Source organism: Pseudophryne corroboree, chromosome 7 (genome assembly GCF_028390025.1).
Source record: "Pseudophryne corroboree isolate aPseCor3 chromosome 7, aPseCor3.hap2, whole genome shotgun sequence".
NCBI lineage: Eukaryota > Metazoa > Chordata > Amphibia > Anura > Myobatrachidae > Pseudophryne > Pseudophryne corroboree.
This window is the reverse complement of record NC_086450.1, coordinates 227,966,591-227,982,406: the sequence shown is the minus strand read 5'-3', so window position 1 is coordinate 227,982,406 and position 15,816 is coordinate 227,966,591. Positions and strand designations below refer to the sequence as shown.

The 15,816-nt window shown below is 45.1% G+C and overlaps 1 protein-coding gene across 2 annotated transcripts in view; it reads right to left on the bottom strand.

Annotated features, from left to right (window-relative positions):
* Positions 1–15,816, bottom strand: part of EPB41L5 (erythrocyte membrane protein band 4.1 like 5) — a 562,556-nt gene that overhangs the window by 136,035 nt on the left and 410,705 nt on the right. For both annotated transcript variants that reach the window (XM_063933986.1, XM_063933985.1), the window contains exon 17: positions 13,916–14,082. In XM_063933986.1, coding sequence (XP_063790056.1) covers positions 13,916–14,082 — 167 coding nt within the window. The remainder of the gene's footprint in view (positions 1–13,915; positions 14,083–15,816) is intronic.

The following is a 15,816-nucleotide window of genomic DNA, read 5'->3' as shown; positions in this document are numbered from 1 at the left end:
AGGCTTGCAATAACTGCCCTGAGCGATTCCATCTTGAGCTTGAATTTTTTTATATATGTGTTCAAGGATTTCAAATTTAAAATGGGTCTCACCGAACCGTCCGGTTTCGGTACCACAAACATTGTGGAATAGTAACCCCGTCCTTGTTGAAGTAGGGGCACCTTGACTATCACCTGCTGGGAATACAGCTTGTGAATTGCCTCTAGCACTGCCTCCCTGCCTGAGGGAGTTGTTGGCAAGGCAGATTTGAGGAAACGGCGGGGGGGAGACGTCTCGAATTCCAGCTTGTACCCCTGAGATACTACTTGAAAGATCCAGGGATCCACCTTTATAAGGCAAAACTTCCATGTGCCTTTTAGAATCTGCATCACCTGTCCACTGCCGAGTCCATAACCCTCTCCTGGCAGAAATGGACATTGCACTTATTTTAGATGCCAGCCGGCAAATATCCCTCTGTGCATCTCTCATGTATAAGATTGCGTCTTTAATATGCTCTACGGTTAGCAATATAGTGTCCCTGTCTAGGGTATCAATATTTTCCGACAGGGAATCTGACCACGCAGCTGCAGCACTGCACATCCATGCTGAAGCAATAGCTGGTCTCAGTATAATACCTGTGTGTGTATATACAGACTTCAGGATAGCCTCCTGCTTTCTATCAGCAGGTTCCTTTAGGGCGGCCGTATCCGGAGACGGTAGTGCCACCTTCTTTGACAAGTGTGTGAGCGCTTTATCCACCCTAGGGGATGTTTCCCAACGTGACCTATCCTCTGGCGGGAAAGGGTACGTCATTAGTAACCTTTTAGAAATTACTAGTTTCTTATCGGGGGAAGCCCACGCTTCTTCACACACTTCATTTAACTCCTCAGATGGAGGAAAAACTACTGGTAGTTTTTTCTCTCCAAACATAATACCCTTTTTTGTGGTACCTGGGGTAACATCAGAAATGTGCAACACATTTTTCATAGCCTCAAACATGTAATGTGTGGCCCTATTGGAAGTTACATTAGTCTCATCGTCGTCGACACTGGAGTCAGTATCCGTGTCGACATCTGTGTCTGCCATCTGAGGTAGCGGGCGTTTTAGAGCCCCTGATGGCTTTTGAGACGCCTGGGCAGGCACAGGCTGAGAAGCCGGCTGTCCCATATTTGGTATGTCGTCAAACCTTTTATGTAAAGAGTCGACACTGTCACGTAATTCCTTCCACATAACCATCCACTCAGGTGTCGGCCCCGCAGGGGGTGACATCACATTTATCGGCATCTGCTCCGCCTCCACATAAGCCTCCTCATCAAACATGTCGACACAGCCGTACCGACACACCGCACACACACCGGGAATGCTCTGACAGAGGACAGGACCCCACTAAGCCCTTTGGGGAGACAGAGAGAGAGTATGCCAGAACACACCAGAGCGCTATATAACACAGGGATTAACACTATAACTGAGTGTTTTCCCTTATAGCTGCTTATAAATATATATTGCTGCGCCTAAATTTAGTGCCCCCCCCTCTCTTTTTTACCCTTCTGTAGCTTGAAACTGCAGGGGAGAGCCAGGGAGCGATCCTTCCAGCGGAGCTGTGAGGGAAAAATGGCGCCAGTGTGCTGAGGGAGATAGCCCCGCCCCTTTTCCGGCGGACTTTTCTCCCGCTTTTTTTATGGATTCTGGCAGGGGTATTTATCACATATATAGCCTCTGGGACTATATATTGTGATTTTTTGCCAGCCAAGGTATTCATATTGCTGCTCAGGGCGCCCCCCCCCCCAGCGCCCTGCACCCATCAGTGACCGGAGTGTGAGGTGTGCATGAGGAGCAATGGCGCACAGCTGCAGTGCTGTGCGCTACCTTGTTGAAGACCGAAGTCTTCTGCCGCTGATTTCCAGGACCATCTTCATGCTTCTGGCTCTGTAAGGGGGACGGCGGCGCGGCTCCGGGTCCGAACGATCGAGGTCGGGTCCTGTGTTCGATCCCCCTGGAGCTAATGGTGTCCAGTAGCCTAAGAAGCCCAAACTATCTCCAGTCAGGTAGGTTCGCTTCTTCTCCCCTTAGTCCCTCGTAGCAGTGAGTCTGTTGCCAGCAGATCTCACTGAAAATAAAAAACCTAAAATATACTTTCTTTTCTAGGAGCTCAGGAGAGCCCCTAGTGTGCATCCAGCTCAGCCGGGCACAAGATTCTAACTGAAGTCTGGAGGAGGGTCATAGAGGGAGGAGCCAGTGCACACCAGTTAGACCAAAAGCTTTCTTTTAGTTGTGCCCAGTCTCCTGCGGAGCCGCTATTCCCCATGGTCCTTACGGAGTCCCAGCATCCACTTAGGACGTCAGAGAAAAGTGTATTGTTGCAAGATGTTACAACCCCGTTTTTTTGCACTTTTTTTTGCACAATAAGCACTTTAGCACTTTTTCAATTTTTATGCATAGCACAAAGTGCTTATTGTGCAAACTGCGTAGCCAGAGTCCTCTGCGTGCCGAGACCGCCATGCCCTTGCATTCAGCATGCCAAGATCCTTCATGGCCTCCACCATGAAGCCAGCAGAATCCTGTATGTGACGTAAAAACATGTCAATGTCACTCCTATCCATAGTATCTAAGTCCTCTAGTAATGTGCCTGACCACTTTACTATGTCTTTAGAAATCCACGCAGAAGCAATAGTGGGCCTTAAAACCACACCTGTAGCAGTGTATAGTTATTTGAGCGTAGTCTCAATCTTGCGGTCAGCCGGCTCTTTTAAGGCGGTTGAACCAGGGACAGGTAAAAAAACACCTTTTTAGACAAACTAGATACAGAAGCGTCAACTATAGGTGGGTTTTCCCACTTCTTTCTATCCTCTTCAGGGAATGGGAAAGCAATGATTATTCTTTCAGGGATCTGGAATTTTTTCTCTGGGTTTTCACAGGATTTTTCAAATAAAGAGTTTAACTCCTTAGAAGCAGGGAAGGTAAGCGAGGATTTCCTATTCTCTGTAAAATAAGATTCCTCTTCTTGTTCAGATACCTTCTCAGAAATATGTATAACATCCCTAATGGCTTCAATCATAAGCTGCACCCCTTTAGCAAGGGATGCATCACACCCCTGCATATCCCCATCACCGTCCCCTGTATCAGTGTCAACTTACATTATCTGGGCAAGTGTACGTTCTTTCGGGTTCGGGTATGTAAGTGGGGTATTTGAGGAAGTAGTGGGAGCTGAATAGTTCAAACCCTCTACAGATTTTCTCAAAAACTGCATCTCTTTCTCATTATGTGACATCCTTGATGAAATCTGGGATATCATTCCCCTTAAAGAATCCACCCATGGGGGTTCGGATTCAGAAGGCTGGGAAAGACATTGCAGTCCTGAGTACATGGAATAGACTCCTCAGGAGAAGATACACACTCTGCAGCACATGACACAGAGCCCTTAGACATGGTAATGTGGATATATATACTTACACACACGTACAGGAAAATGTCAGACACAGTTTCCCGCAGAGTACATTCAGAGAGTCACAGAGTATGAGGAGCCAACCACCCAGCATCCCTGTGGGCAGTTATTATGATAAAAGCCCGGCGCTGACTATCTAACCTTAATAGGTTAAATAGGACTAACTACACTCTCCCCCCTGTCTATAACACCCTGGTACCGCAGAGGATAACTGGAGTTATGTGGGAGTCAGCACTCCCTGTCAGCGTCCTGCTTCAGTGATCTGCAGGGAGAAAATGGCACTGGTGAGTGCTGGATCCGCTCTGAGGAGAAGCCCCCCCCCCCCCCCCCCCCGTAATGGCGCGCGGCTCCCCGCACAATTAGATTATACTGGTCTGAGGTCTTTGATGCTAACAGCGGGATTAGCCCCTGTTAGCTGTATTTACAAGTCTTAGGGTGATCGCGCTGGCTCAGGGCGCCCCTCAGCAGCGTCTACATATGCATGTTGCTGAGCCTTCATGAAGCGCAGTCGGTCAGAGCTGCGCTCCCACCCTAGTGCCGCCATTCCCGCCAGCGACCCACTAACCGGGCTGCTGGCGCTGTACTCACCACTCTTCTTTGTTCTGGCTCTGTTAGGGGGTGGCGGCCGTGCTGCAGGAGTGAGCGGTCGCCTCGTGAGCTTGCGATCAGCACCCTCAGGAGCTCAGTGTCCTGTCAGCGGAGATAGAGAACCATTAACTTCAAGAGTTGGTTCCTACCCCCCAAGTCCCACGAAGCAGGGAGACTGTTAAAGTGCCAGTGGCTCCCAAAGGACCCATCTATACCCATGGTAATACATGGACCCCAGCTTCCTCTAGGACGCAAGAAAAAAAGCATTTTTTAAATTTTTATGCATGAAAGCACAAAGTCACTTTATAACTTGAAGGGCAGTTTTACTGATACGTTGTTTCCATCCCCTATCCATGTGTATTGATATACAATGTCTGAACCACTGTGGAAGGAGGAGCAACACCACGAAAAGTCCTTTAAAGATATTGCTACATATCTATACTTTTCACTTATCCGGTACGCATATATTGATTGCCGCGGTCGAATAAGTCACGGGAAAAACACCCCTTCTTTTCTATGCACTGAATGCGCAGCTGATTTATTACTAATGAAGATCTGAACTTTGTCTTATTGGAAATGGGACTACCTTGAAATCTGGCTGCAGCCCCTGTATATATATATATATATATATATATATATATATATATATATATACACACACATATAAGGTGCTTTTCTAGATAAGCCATAGCTGAGTGGCCACTATTTCTAACTTTTTTAGTTTCTCTATGAATATTCATTTAATATTAAGGTTGTTGGCGCTAATTGGACTATATATATATATATATATATATATATATATACATACATACATACATACACACACATACACATATATACACGTATATATATATACACACATATATATATATATATGTGTATATATATATATATATGTATCTATGTACATATACATACATACACTGCTCAAAAAAAAAAAGGGAACACTAAAATAACACATCCTAGATCTGAATGAATTAAATATTCTTATTAAATACTTTGTTCTTTACATAGTTGAATGTGCTGACAACAAAATCACACAAAAATTATCAATGGAAATCAAATTTATTAACCCATGGAGGTCTGGATTTGGAGTCACCCTCAAAATTAAAGTGGAAAAACACACTACAGGCTGATCCAACTTTGTTGTAATGTTCTTAAAACAAGTCAAAATGAGGCTCAGTAGTGTCTGTGGCCTCCTCGTGCCTGTATGACCTCCCTACAACCCACACAAGTGGCTCAGGTAGTGCAGCTCATCCAGGATGGCACATCAATGCGAGCTGTGGCAAGAAGGTTTGCTGTGTCTGTCAGCGTAGTGTCCAGAGCATGGAGGCGTAGTGTCCAGAGCATGGAAGCTTTCTGGCCTCCCAGGATGCAACGGGCCTGTCCATATATCCCGCCCACTGGCTCAGGCAAATCAGTTGTATTCCAAAGCACAAGGCAGGAGCATCATGTAGAGGCCTAATCAGGTGAGGAGAACACACATGCACACCCTTCCATACAAGAAGGAAGAGGTTAGTGAGTAGAAGAATCCTCAAATCAGGTGCATCAGGGTGGGATCCCTGTGAAACCTGTGGACTTAGGAGAAATACCGTTTTCAACGGTAAGTTCTTACCATAACGTATATTTCTCCAGCAGGGTCCACAGGTTATCCACAGGAAACAATGGGATTTCCCAAAGCAATTTAGTGGTGGGGACGCTCCTGATTGGACAGGAGAACCTTAAGCCTGAATTCAGCATCAGGCAAAAGTATCCAAGGCATAATGTCTAATGAATGCGTTAATGGAAGACCATGTGGCTGCCTTACATATCTGTTCTGCTGAAGCTCCATGTTGTGCTGCCCAAGAAGGACTAACTTTACGAGTAGGGTGAGCAGAGACATTAGCCGGAACAGGGAGATCAGCTCGAGAATATGCTTCTGAAATAGTCATTTGAAGCCATCTTGCCAGCATATGTTTAGTAGCAGGCCATCCTATCTTGTGAAATCCGTGGAGAACGAAGAGAGAATCTGTCTTTCTGATGGCACTGGTATGATCCACGTAGATCCTTAATGCCAGGACTACGTCCAGCGACGCATCTCCCGCAGAAAGTCCCGATACCTGAAAAGCCGGGACTACAATTTCTTCATTAAGGTGGTATTTATACACCACCTTCGGAAGATACCCAGACCTAGTTCTGAGAACTGCTTTATCTGGATAAAAAATCAGAAATGGGGAACGACATGACAGCGCTCCTAAATCTGATACTCTCCTAGCTGATGCCTTAGTCAGTAGAAATAGTACTTTTGCTGTCAACCATTTAAGATCCACTTTGTTAAATGGTTCATATAGGGCAACTTGAAGGGCTTTCAGGACTAAACTTAAGTCCCATGGTATTGTAGGTGGAACAAAAGGAGGTTGAATGCGTAGCATTCCCTGGAAACAAGTACGCACATCCTGTATATTGGCAATTTTCTTTTGGAACATACAGTCAATGCCGATACCTCCACTCTCAAGGAAGCCACCTTCAAACCCTTATCCATTCCTGCTTGAAGGAATGCGAGGACCCTGGAAACTCTAAAAGATTTTGGGTCCATACCTCCTTCACTGCACCAATGAATATAGGCCTGCCATATTCGGTGATAAATACGCGCTGAGGAGGGTTTCCTTGCTCTGAGCATTGTTTGAATTACCTGTTTAGAGAATCCTCTTGATTTTAGGATAGAGGTTTCAAGAGCCAAGCTGTCAAAGACAGTCGATCCAGAGGTCTGTGATAACAGGGACCCTGCATCAGTAGATCTGGATGTTGAGGAAGCAGAAGTGGAGCATCCGTCAACATTCTCTGCAGATCTGTGTACCAATGCCTTCTGGGCCAAGCCGGAGCTATTAGAATCACGGCACCCTTTGCTTGCTTTATTTTCCTCACCACCCTGGGTAACAGGGTGATCGGAGGAAACAGATAAGCCAGATGAAAGTCCCATTTCACCGACAAGGCGTCCACAAAGATCGCTCCGGGATCCTTTGTTCTTGACCCATATACGGGCACTTTGCTGTTCAGACGGGATGCCATGAGATCTATCTCTGGACACCCCCATTTGTTTACTAGTCTGAAAGACCTCCAGGTGTAGAGCTCATTCGCTTGCTTGAATGGTATGTCGACTGAGAAAGTCCGCTTCCCAGTTTAGGACTCCCGGAACGAACACTGCGGACAAGGCTGGAAGATGGAGTTCTGCCCACTTTAGTATGTGACTTATCTCCTTCATTGCTTTTTGGCTGCGAGTTCCTCCCTGATGGTTGAGATACACTACTGCCGTTGCATTGTCCGAGCGGATCTGGACTGGTTTTCCTTGAAGAATGTCCTTTGCCTGAATCAGTGCCATGTATATGGCCCGAAGTTCTAACAGGTTTATCGGCAGACAACTTTCTACTCTGGTCCATTGTCCCTGGAACCATAATCTTCCGGACACTTTTCCCTAGCCCTGAAGACTGGCATCTGTTGTCAGGATCTCCCAATCTGATATCCACCTTTGTCTAGATGGGATGTCTGTAGCCACCAGGCTAATGACTTCCTTACCTTTACTGGAAGTACCATTGTCTGTTTCTTTATTGTCTGATGTACTCCATTCCGTCTGGCCAGAAACAGATGCTGCAGAGGCCTCCAGTGGAATTGTGCACACTCCACCATGTCGAATGATGACACCATCAACCCATCACTCGCATAGCTGCGTGAATGGATACCCTCTGACTGTGTAACAAATCCTGAATCTTTGACTGTACCTTGGATATCTTGTTCCGAGTTAAGAATACTCTCTGCAGACCTGAATCTAGTACAGCCCCCAAGTGAGTCATCCGTTGTGACGGCACCAGAGATGATTTTGCCCAATTTATGAGCCACCCGTGCCTCTGCAGACATGTTATTGTCTGTTGGAGATGGCACAGGAGCAATTCCTGTGATTGTGCCAGGATTAAAAGGTCGTTGAGGTATGGAAAAATTCTTATCCCTTGCTTGCAGAGATAAGCTGCCATAACCACCATAATCTTGGTAATTACTCTGGGGGCTGTGGCTAACCCAAGAGGTAGGGCCTGAAACTGGAAATGCTGCTGGAGGATAGTGAACATGAGAGGACACTGATGGGACAGTGCTATAGGAACATGTAGGTAAGCATCCTGAATATCCAGGGATACCATATAATCCTCTGGCTCCATGGCCAAAACTATGGAGCGTAACGTCTCCATGTGGAACCTTGGTACCCAAATATATTTGTTTAGCATTTTGAGATTGAGAATGGGTCGAAATGACCCATTTGGCTTCTGAACCAAAAATAGGTTGGAGTAAAAACTAGAGATGTGCGGCGGGCACTTTTCATGTTTTGTGTTTTGGTTCCAATTCCATTTTCGTGTTTTGGTTTTGGCTTGGTTTTGCCAAAACCACCCTTTTCGTGTTTTGGTTTTAGATCTGGATGATTTAAAAAAGAAAAAAAAAAAAACATAAAAACAGCTAAAATCACAGATTTTGGGGGTAATTTTGCTCCTACGGTATTATTAACCTCAATAACAATAATTTCCACTCATTTCCAGTCTATTCTGAACACCTCACAATATTGTTTTTAGGCCTAAAAGTTGCACCGAGGTGGCTGTATGACTAAGCTAAGCGACACAAGTGGACAACACAAACACCTGGCCCATCTAGGTGTGGCACTGCAGTGTCAGACAGGAGGGCAGATATAAAAAAAAAATGCCCCAAACAGCACATGATGTAAAGAAGAAAAAGAATTGCAATGAGGTAGTTGTACGACTAAGCCAAGCGACACACACAATTGGCCCATCTAGGCGTGGCACTGCAGTGGCAGACAGGAGGGCAGATATCAAAAAAGGCCCCTAACAGCACATGATGCAAAGAAGAAAAAAAGGTGCACCGAGGTTGCTGTATAACGAAGGTAAGCGACAAAACCATCTGGCCCATCTAGTAGTGTCACGCAGTGGCTGAATGTCGAGAGTGGACCGCAATTGTTCGGTCCACTGACAGCATCTCCAGCACGCTCCAGTCACTTTTAAAAAAAATCTGCAATTGGTGGACTTATATGGCAGTACCCCAGGACTAATACGGCAGTGTCGCACAGGATGGCACTTTTCAAAAACTAGGCCCCAAACAGCACCTAATGCAAAGATGTCGAAGAGGTGCAATGAGGTAGCTGTATGACTAAGCCAAGCGACACAAACAATTCCAACTGGAATTATACGTCCAAATCACTGGAATTAATTGGCAAGATCACTGTAATTAATAATTGTAAATCACTGACATTAATTGCCAAAATCACTGTAATTATACGTCCAAATCACTGAAATTAAATGGCAAAATTTCACTATTGCCTGCCTAGTGAAGTGGAATCTAGATGGGATTTGTTACCGGGGACACAATACCTCCATCAATTGTCTAAATCCCACTGCACTAATGGCGGATACCGAACGCACTTCTAACACCAACATAAGTGTCAAGGCCTCAGTTATGAGGGCTTCCATTGTCATGTGAAGCTGAACCACTAGTCATGAACATAGGCCAGGGCCTCAGCCGTTCCTTGCCACTCCGTGTCGTAAATGGCATATTGGCAAGTTTACGTTTCTCCTGAGACCATTTACATTTCTTTTTTTGGTTCTTTTTACTGAACTTTGGCTTTTTGGATTTTACATGCCCTCTACTATCACATTGGGCATCGGCCTTGGCAGACAAAGTTGATGGCATTTCATTGTCTATGTCATGGCTAGTGGCAGCAGCTTCAGCACTAGGAGGATGTGGTTCTTCTTGATCTTTCCCTATTTTAGCCTCAAAATTTTTGTTCTCCATTATTTTTTGGGAGTTATATGAGACAATATGTGGCACAGGAATGACTGATGAGACAGGACACTATCACTGGTCTGATGCAGCACAACAGGTGGTTGTTATAATTATTATACTGCAGCAGTGGACATATAGCAGCGGCGTATATCGTCACTGGAATTACTGATGACACAGGACACTACCACTGGTCTGCACAACACAGCACACTGGATATATGGCAGCAGAGAACACCAACACTGTGACTGCCTGGACTGATGCAGCAAAATACACTGAGTGACTACACTGGACTGGACAACACTTGCCACCCCACTTTCCCGCCCCAACACACAGACACTAAACACTGAGGACACGTCCTCTCTATACACTATCCGAGACTGGAGTGAAAAAGGCTGCGACGTGCGGCTCCTTATATGGAATACAAATCCCACGAGAATCCGACAGCGGGATAACGCTTTGCCGCGTTCGGGGTTCTGAGTCTGGCGGGAAAACCCGAGCCGGGCTCGGAAGGCAAAGTTCGGAAGGGTTCGGTTCTCTGAGAACTGAACCCGCTCATCTCTAGTAAAAACCCTGTCCCTGTTGTGCAGGGGGTACTGGAATGATTACTCCTGACTGAAGCAATTTCTGCACTGCTTCTTGCAAAGCCTTGGCCTTCGTCTCTACTCGAAACGGGCTGGTGCAGAAGAAACTTAAAGGAGGATGCTTCTTGAAGGGAAACACATAACCTAGAGATACCACTTCTTGCACCCAGGCATCTGTTGTAGACTGCCGTCAGATCTGTGCAATCTGAAGAAGTCGGCCCCCTACCCTGGGGTCCCCCAGGAGGAGGCCCGCACCATCAGGCTGATGGCTTATCTTCTGGTTTGCAAGTTGGCCATCTGGTAGCCCAATGCTTTTTTGACATACCAAACTTATTGTATTGGGGCTGTTTACTTTTTCCCTTTGGTTTTCCTTGAGACCGAAAGGGCCAGAAATTTGGGGTTATATGTGGAAGAAAACTTGACCTTCTTGGAGTCTGCTTCTGCCTCCAGAATATCTGTCAATTCCTTACCAAACAAACAAAAAAGGCAAAGATTCCAAAACCTTCTTAGATTCTGAATCAGCCTTCCACATACGCAACCAAACTGCTCTGCAAGCAACTATTGTTGAGGCTGATGCTCTAGAAGCAATAGTCTAATGCCGCTTCTTCCAAGAATACTGCAGCCTGTTTAATATGGGCTATACTGAATTTTTGTTCTCTAGAAGCTGATGAAAAATCACCTTCCAATGCATCAGCCCAGGCAGCCACTGCCTTTGCTATCCAAGCTGAAGCCATGGCCGGCCTTATGAGTGCTCCAGATAGAGAAAATATGGTTTTTAGAAAACCACACACTCTCCTATCCGTGACATCATTTAAAGATGTTGACGGCAAAGGCAATATAGATTTTCGCACTAATCGAATCACATGCGTATCTACTTTAGGAGCCACCTCCCTTTTTGAACAGTCCCCGGCTGGAAAAGGATAATTTGAATCCCATTTTCTGGGAATTCTATATTTGTTGTTACCCAAGCCTCTTCCATGATTTCCGTCAGCTGGTCTGACCCTTGAAACTCAGTCTTAACTGTTTTGGGACGTTTAAACACAGGTGCCTTGGTTTTTAACACAGGCTCTGCTGAATCCTCTAAGGACAGAATGGCCTTCATTGGTCTTATTAATTCAGCTATATCTATTGAGCTGAGACCTTCTTCCTCTTCTTCATATGTTGAGGTAGAGTGAACTGAGCTTTCATCTTCTGATGAATCGTCATGTGTAGCCTCTGAAGGTGAAGATTTACTTACCATCGGTTTATCAGCTTGTTTCATTTGAGAAGCTGCTGGGGGAAATGATATACCGTAGGTAGGGAGCTGCATGTATGGGTACCCTGTACCTGGTATTGAAGCTGTAGGAATTATCCATTCAGCTATACTGGACAAGGTCTGTGCAAACATAGCCCAGGGTGGATCCATCTGTACCTGATGTTGTACAGGGATCTGCCTTGTGTTCTGCTGAAAACACAAGCTATCCTGAACCAGATCCTGAGAGGATAATACAGTTTTGCAAGACAAACATGATATGAGTGTTGCTGTAAGTGTACCTTCGTCACCTTTGCCGCTCTTAGACATGATAAATAATCAGCACTTTCACAGTGTACTACACAATTTGTGACTGTAATCACTTTAACCTTCTTAAAGTGATATCAATCTGACCCTACCCATGCTCCAGCCTTGAGGATCAGAAGAAACAACTGACAAACTAATATTAAGGTCAGCAATCACACTAGCAGTCACGTTATACATTAGTCATATGAGCACAACTACAAACACTTTTTAAAGTATGTAGGCAAACATTTACTGAATCCTGTATAAACAGATCTAACGTATTCAGACGCAATGCGAAGAAAACCACAGTAAATGTACACAGACTCATATGCAATAGGCACTTAACTTAACTTCGTACTTGACAAAGTAGATAGAAACTTAGCGCTGTATAGCCCGTACTCAGTAGAGTGGGATACAGGGAGACTCACCTTGCTTCCAGTGATCGATCAATACGTTAGCGAATGCTGAGTGGATCCAAACGATACTGGTGTACACTGCCACTCCAGGAACCTATAGTGAACACAGACGCTCAGTGAACACAGACGCACCGGTCTCATGGTAACGTTCAGTGAACACAGGCGCAGTGATCACACAGCCACCTATGCTGCGATCGGATCTCTCGTGGTATCGCTTAGTGAACACTGACGCAGCGGCCTATGCTGCGACCGAGTCCCCTCTGGTAGAGTCTGAGACGGAAGCGAGGAATCAGTTCATGGCGGGAGACTCGGAGGAAACTGGTCATGAACCATGGGCAGGGGCGACCAGGAGAGCGTCTGACTCCCCACCGCTGACATCAACCCTAGAGATTGCGGCCTCATGTTATTCCTGGTGCCTATGATCCCTAAGGCCTAGCGCTGGAGCACCTGTGGTGGCGGCGCGTCAGCGGCTGTTTGGTAGTCTCCTCCCAAAACAGTGCGGATGTGTCTGTATTCCATCTAATAAGCGGAACCGATGCCTTACATTCCCTCCGTGCTCCGGCCACAGCCTGGTAACGTCTGATGGACCTGCCAGTATATCCGACACAGATGCCCGCCGAAACAGCACTGTACTCATGGGTAAGCGTTGTTGCGACCCGGCAGAGAGTTGTTGGAGCGACTCTTCCCAGTATGCGTATAAGACGCTGTTTAGAAAGATCACTCAAAAAATAGTAAGACTATAAAAATAAAATAAGAAAGCTTGGGGCTGCTAAGGAAACAGCAGCCCTCTGACCATGGTTCAGCTCCTGTCGCACCAAACAAATAACTGATTTGCCTGAGCCAGTGGGCAGGATATATGGACAGGCCCGTTGCATCCTGGGAGGCCAGAAAGCTTTTGATCGTTTGGTGCCAATCCGCTGTCGCTCCATCATATCCCATTGTTATCCTATGTATAACCTGTGCACCCTGCCGGAGAAATATATATCTATATCAGAGCCCTTTTTTTTATTTCACTGAACCCCAGACAGAGGAAGATATATGAATTGTATGTAGCTTTTTGTGTGTTTATTTGATGCTATTGGATGATCTGTCCCCCCTCTCCTTGTATTTTTGCCTTCCCCCTATTGTTACCTTATTTATTTTCTGTATCCCCGTTTTACTTACATAATCTTAATAAATATCTAATGTTAAAAAACAAAAACAAAAACCTGCAAAAAGAAGCTTAGTCAGATGAAGGAAAAAGTTCTCCCATATGAACAGATTTTTTCCAGACTGGACAAAGTATACAACAAATCAGAGACTAACGGCCAGGCAGAGCCAGAAAATAGTACACTTGCCTGTTCTGGACTAAAAACTACTGATATGGAAGAACATGTTCATTCATCTGACATTGTGGTGGCTTCTTGCTTCTTTATGTTCCTCTAATATAAAAGGACAGCAACGCTCACACATAAATAACAATGGAAAGGTTTACACTGCATCACCGAGGACATTAGAAGAATTTCTGTCTGTCTCAATAGGCTAGAAAGCTCCATTTAAAACAGTATTGCGTGTCGCTTACCTGGTGCGATATCCGAGTGCTCCAAGGGAATCTCCTCTAAGCAGGGGTTGTAGAAGGCCAGACCTCCAGCATCCAATTCTTGCACAGGACTTGTGAAGACCGGCAGAGCCAAATCATCATTTAATTTGCTCTCCAACAACTCCTGGCTATCAAATAACCCAACAAAGCTGTGGAAGCAGCAAGGCATACATTTAACAAGCAGTTAATCCACAGGCTCACTTCTGCCCTGTGCTGCGCTGCTACCGCTGTACCTGCTTAGGGGAACTCTTCTGTGTGTGCGCCATCCTGAGTTCATTTATTAGTATAAGTAGCAAAGTCTGAAATTCTAGAAGTAAAATAATTTACTGTAGCAAAGTAATGGCATTATTATTTCAGCTGCTTGTGGTCTAGAACACTTGCAGAATGAATGTGCCCAACTGCTGGATAAAACAATGAGCTTCATTAGAACTCCAACGGGTCTTTTACAATAACACAAGTATGAAGGTACCCACTATACAAGTGGCCATTAATGAAGATAAGGAAAATCTATTTATTCCACAAAACAGGCTTCATCACAACAACTTGACTGAAGTTTTCATCAGGGCACAACCAAAATGCTATTATACTAGCCTTAGATAATACAAAAGTATTCAAGTCTGTATAAAATAGACTGATTCGTCTGCATTACAAATGACATACATAGATTGTTCCAGACAGCTTGTAGAAGTAGATTCAAAACAGAGGTAAATTCCACACCAGTTTCACAGGCACAAGTACTAATATCTTCAATGGTGCTCTACTCAATGGGGGTAATTCCAAGTTGATCGCAGCAGGATTTTTGTTAGCAATTGGGCAAAACCATGTGCACTGCAGGGGAGGCAGATATAACATGTGCAGAGAGTTAGATTTGGGTGGGGTGTGTTCAATCTGCAATCTACTTTGCAGTGTAAAAATAAAGCAGCCAGTATTTACCCTGCACAGAAATAAAATAACCCACCAAATCTAACACTTTCTGCACGTTATATCTGCCTCCCCTGCAGTGCACATGGTTTTGCCCAACTGCTAAAAAATGTTCTGCTGCGATCAACTTGGAATTACCCCAAATATTTCTTCAATTTCCAAGGTGTCTTCACCCATGTATGATCTCAAGGCTGATGTGAGGTGCTACCCACTACTTAAAGCATGCATACATTTCAATAGAAGAAAGAAAGGTGGAGTAGTCTCAAGGGTGCACTCGGGACAAAATTATCATAATGAAAGTTATATACTCAACTTTATTCAGTCTATTAAACCTGGTGAAGTATAAAAACAGGAAGTAGTGAAAAGAAATGAAATTATTAGTGTATTAAAATACATACTTTACACAAACAGCAGTTGTCTCTATTGTTCTATTTCAATATGTCATTTGTAACAGCTGCTTCACTCATTGATATTCATATACAGTTATGTTATATATTCCTCTATTGTAGCCAATGAGATTAGTAACCAGTTTCCAGTTGAGTGCTCTAAGGCCGCTCGGTTTACTGTGGCTGTACAGCTACAGGCAGCACAATAGAATCCGCTAATAAAACATCTATTATGAACTGTGACATAATAACCACGATATTTGCAGTGCTCTACAGGGGCGTATCTAGAGAGGAGGAGGCCTGTGTGCAGGCTCCGTCAGGGCCCCCTCCTGTCTAGTCGGCCGCAATGCTGTGACTCTAGAGCTGTCCCAGAGCTGACTAGAGCGCATGCGCAGATATCTGGGAAAATGGCACCACACCATTTTCCCAGTGATTTCTGCAGCGCTGCTGCTGCTTCACTGCGGGACTCCAGAGCTTAAGTATTACAAATAATGGGTGCAGGGTGTGCGGTCAGGGCCGGTTCTGGGGCGTGGCTTCGTACAGGGGGCGTGGTCATTTCCGCCCCCTGTACAGACT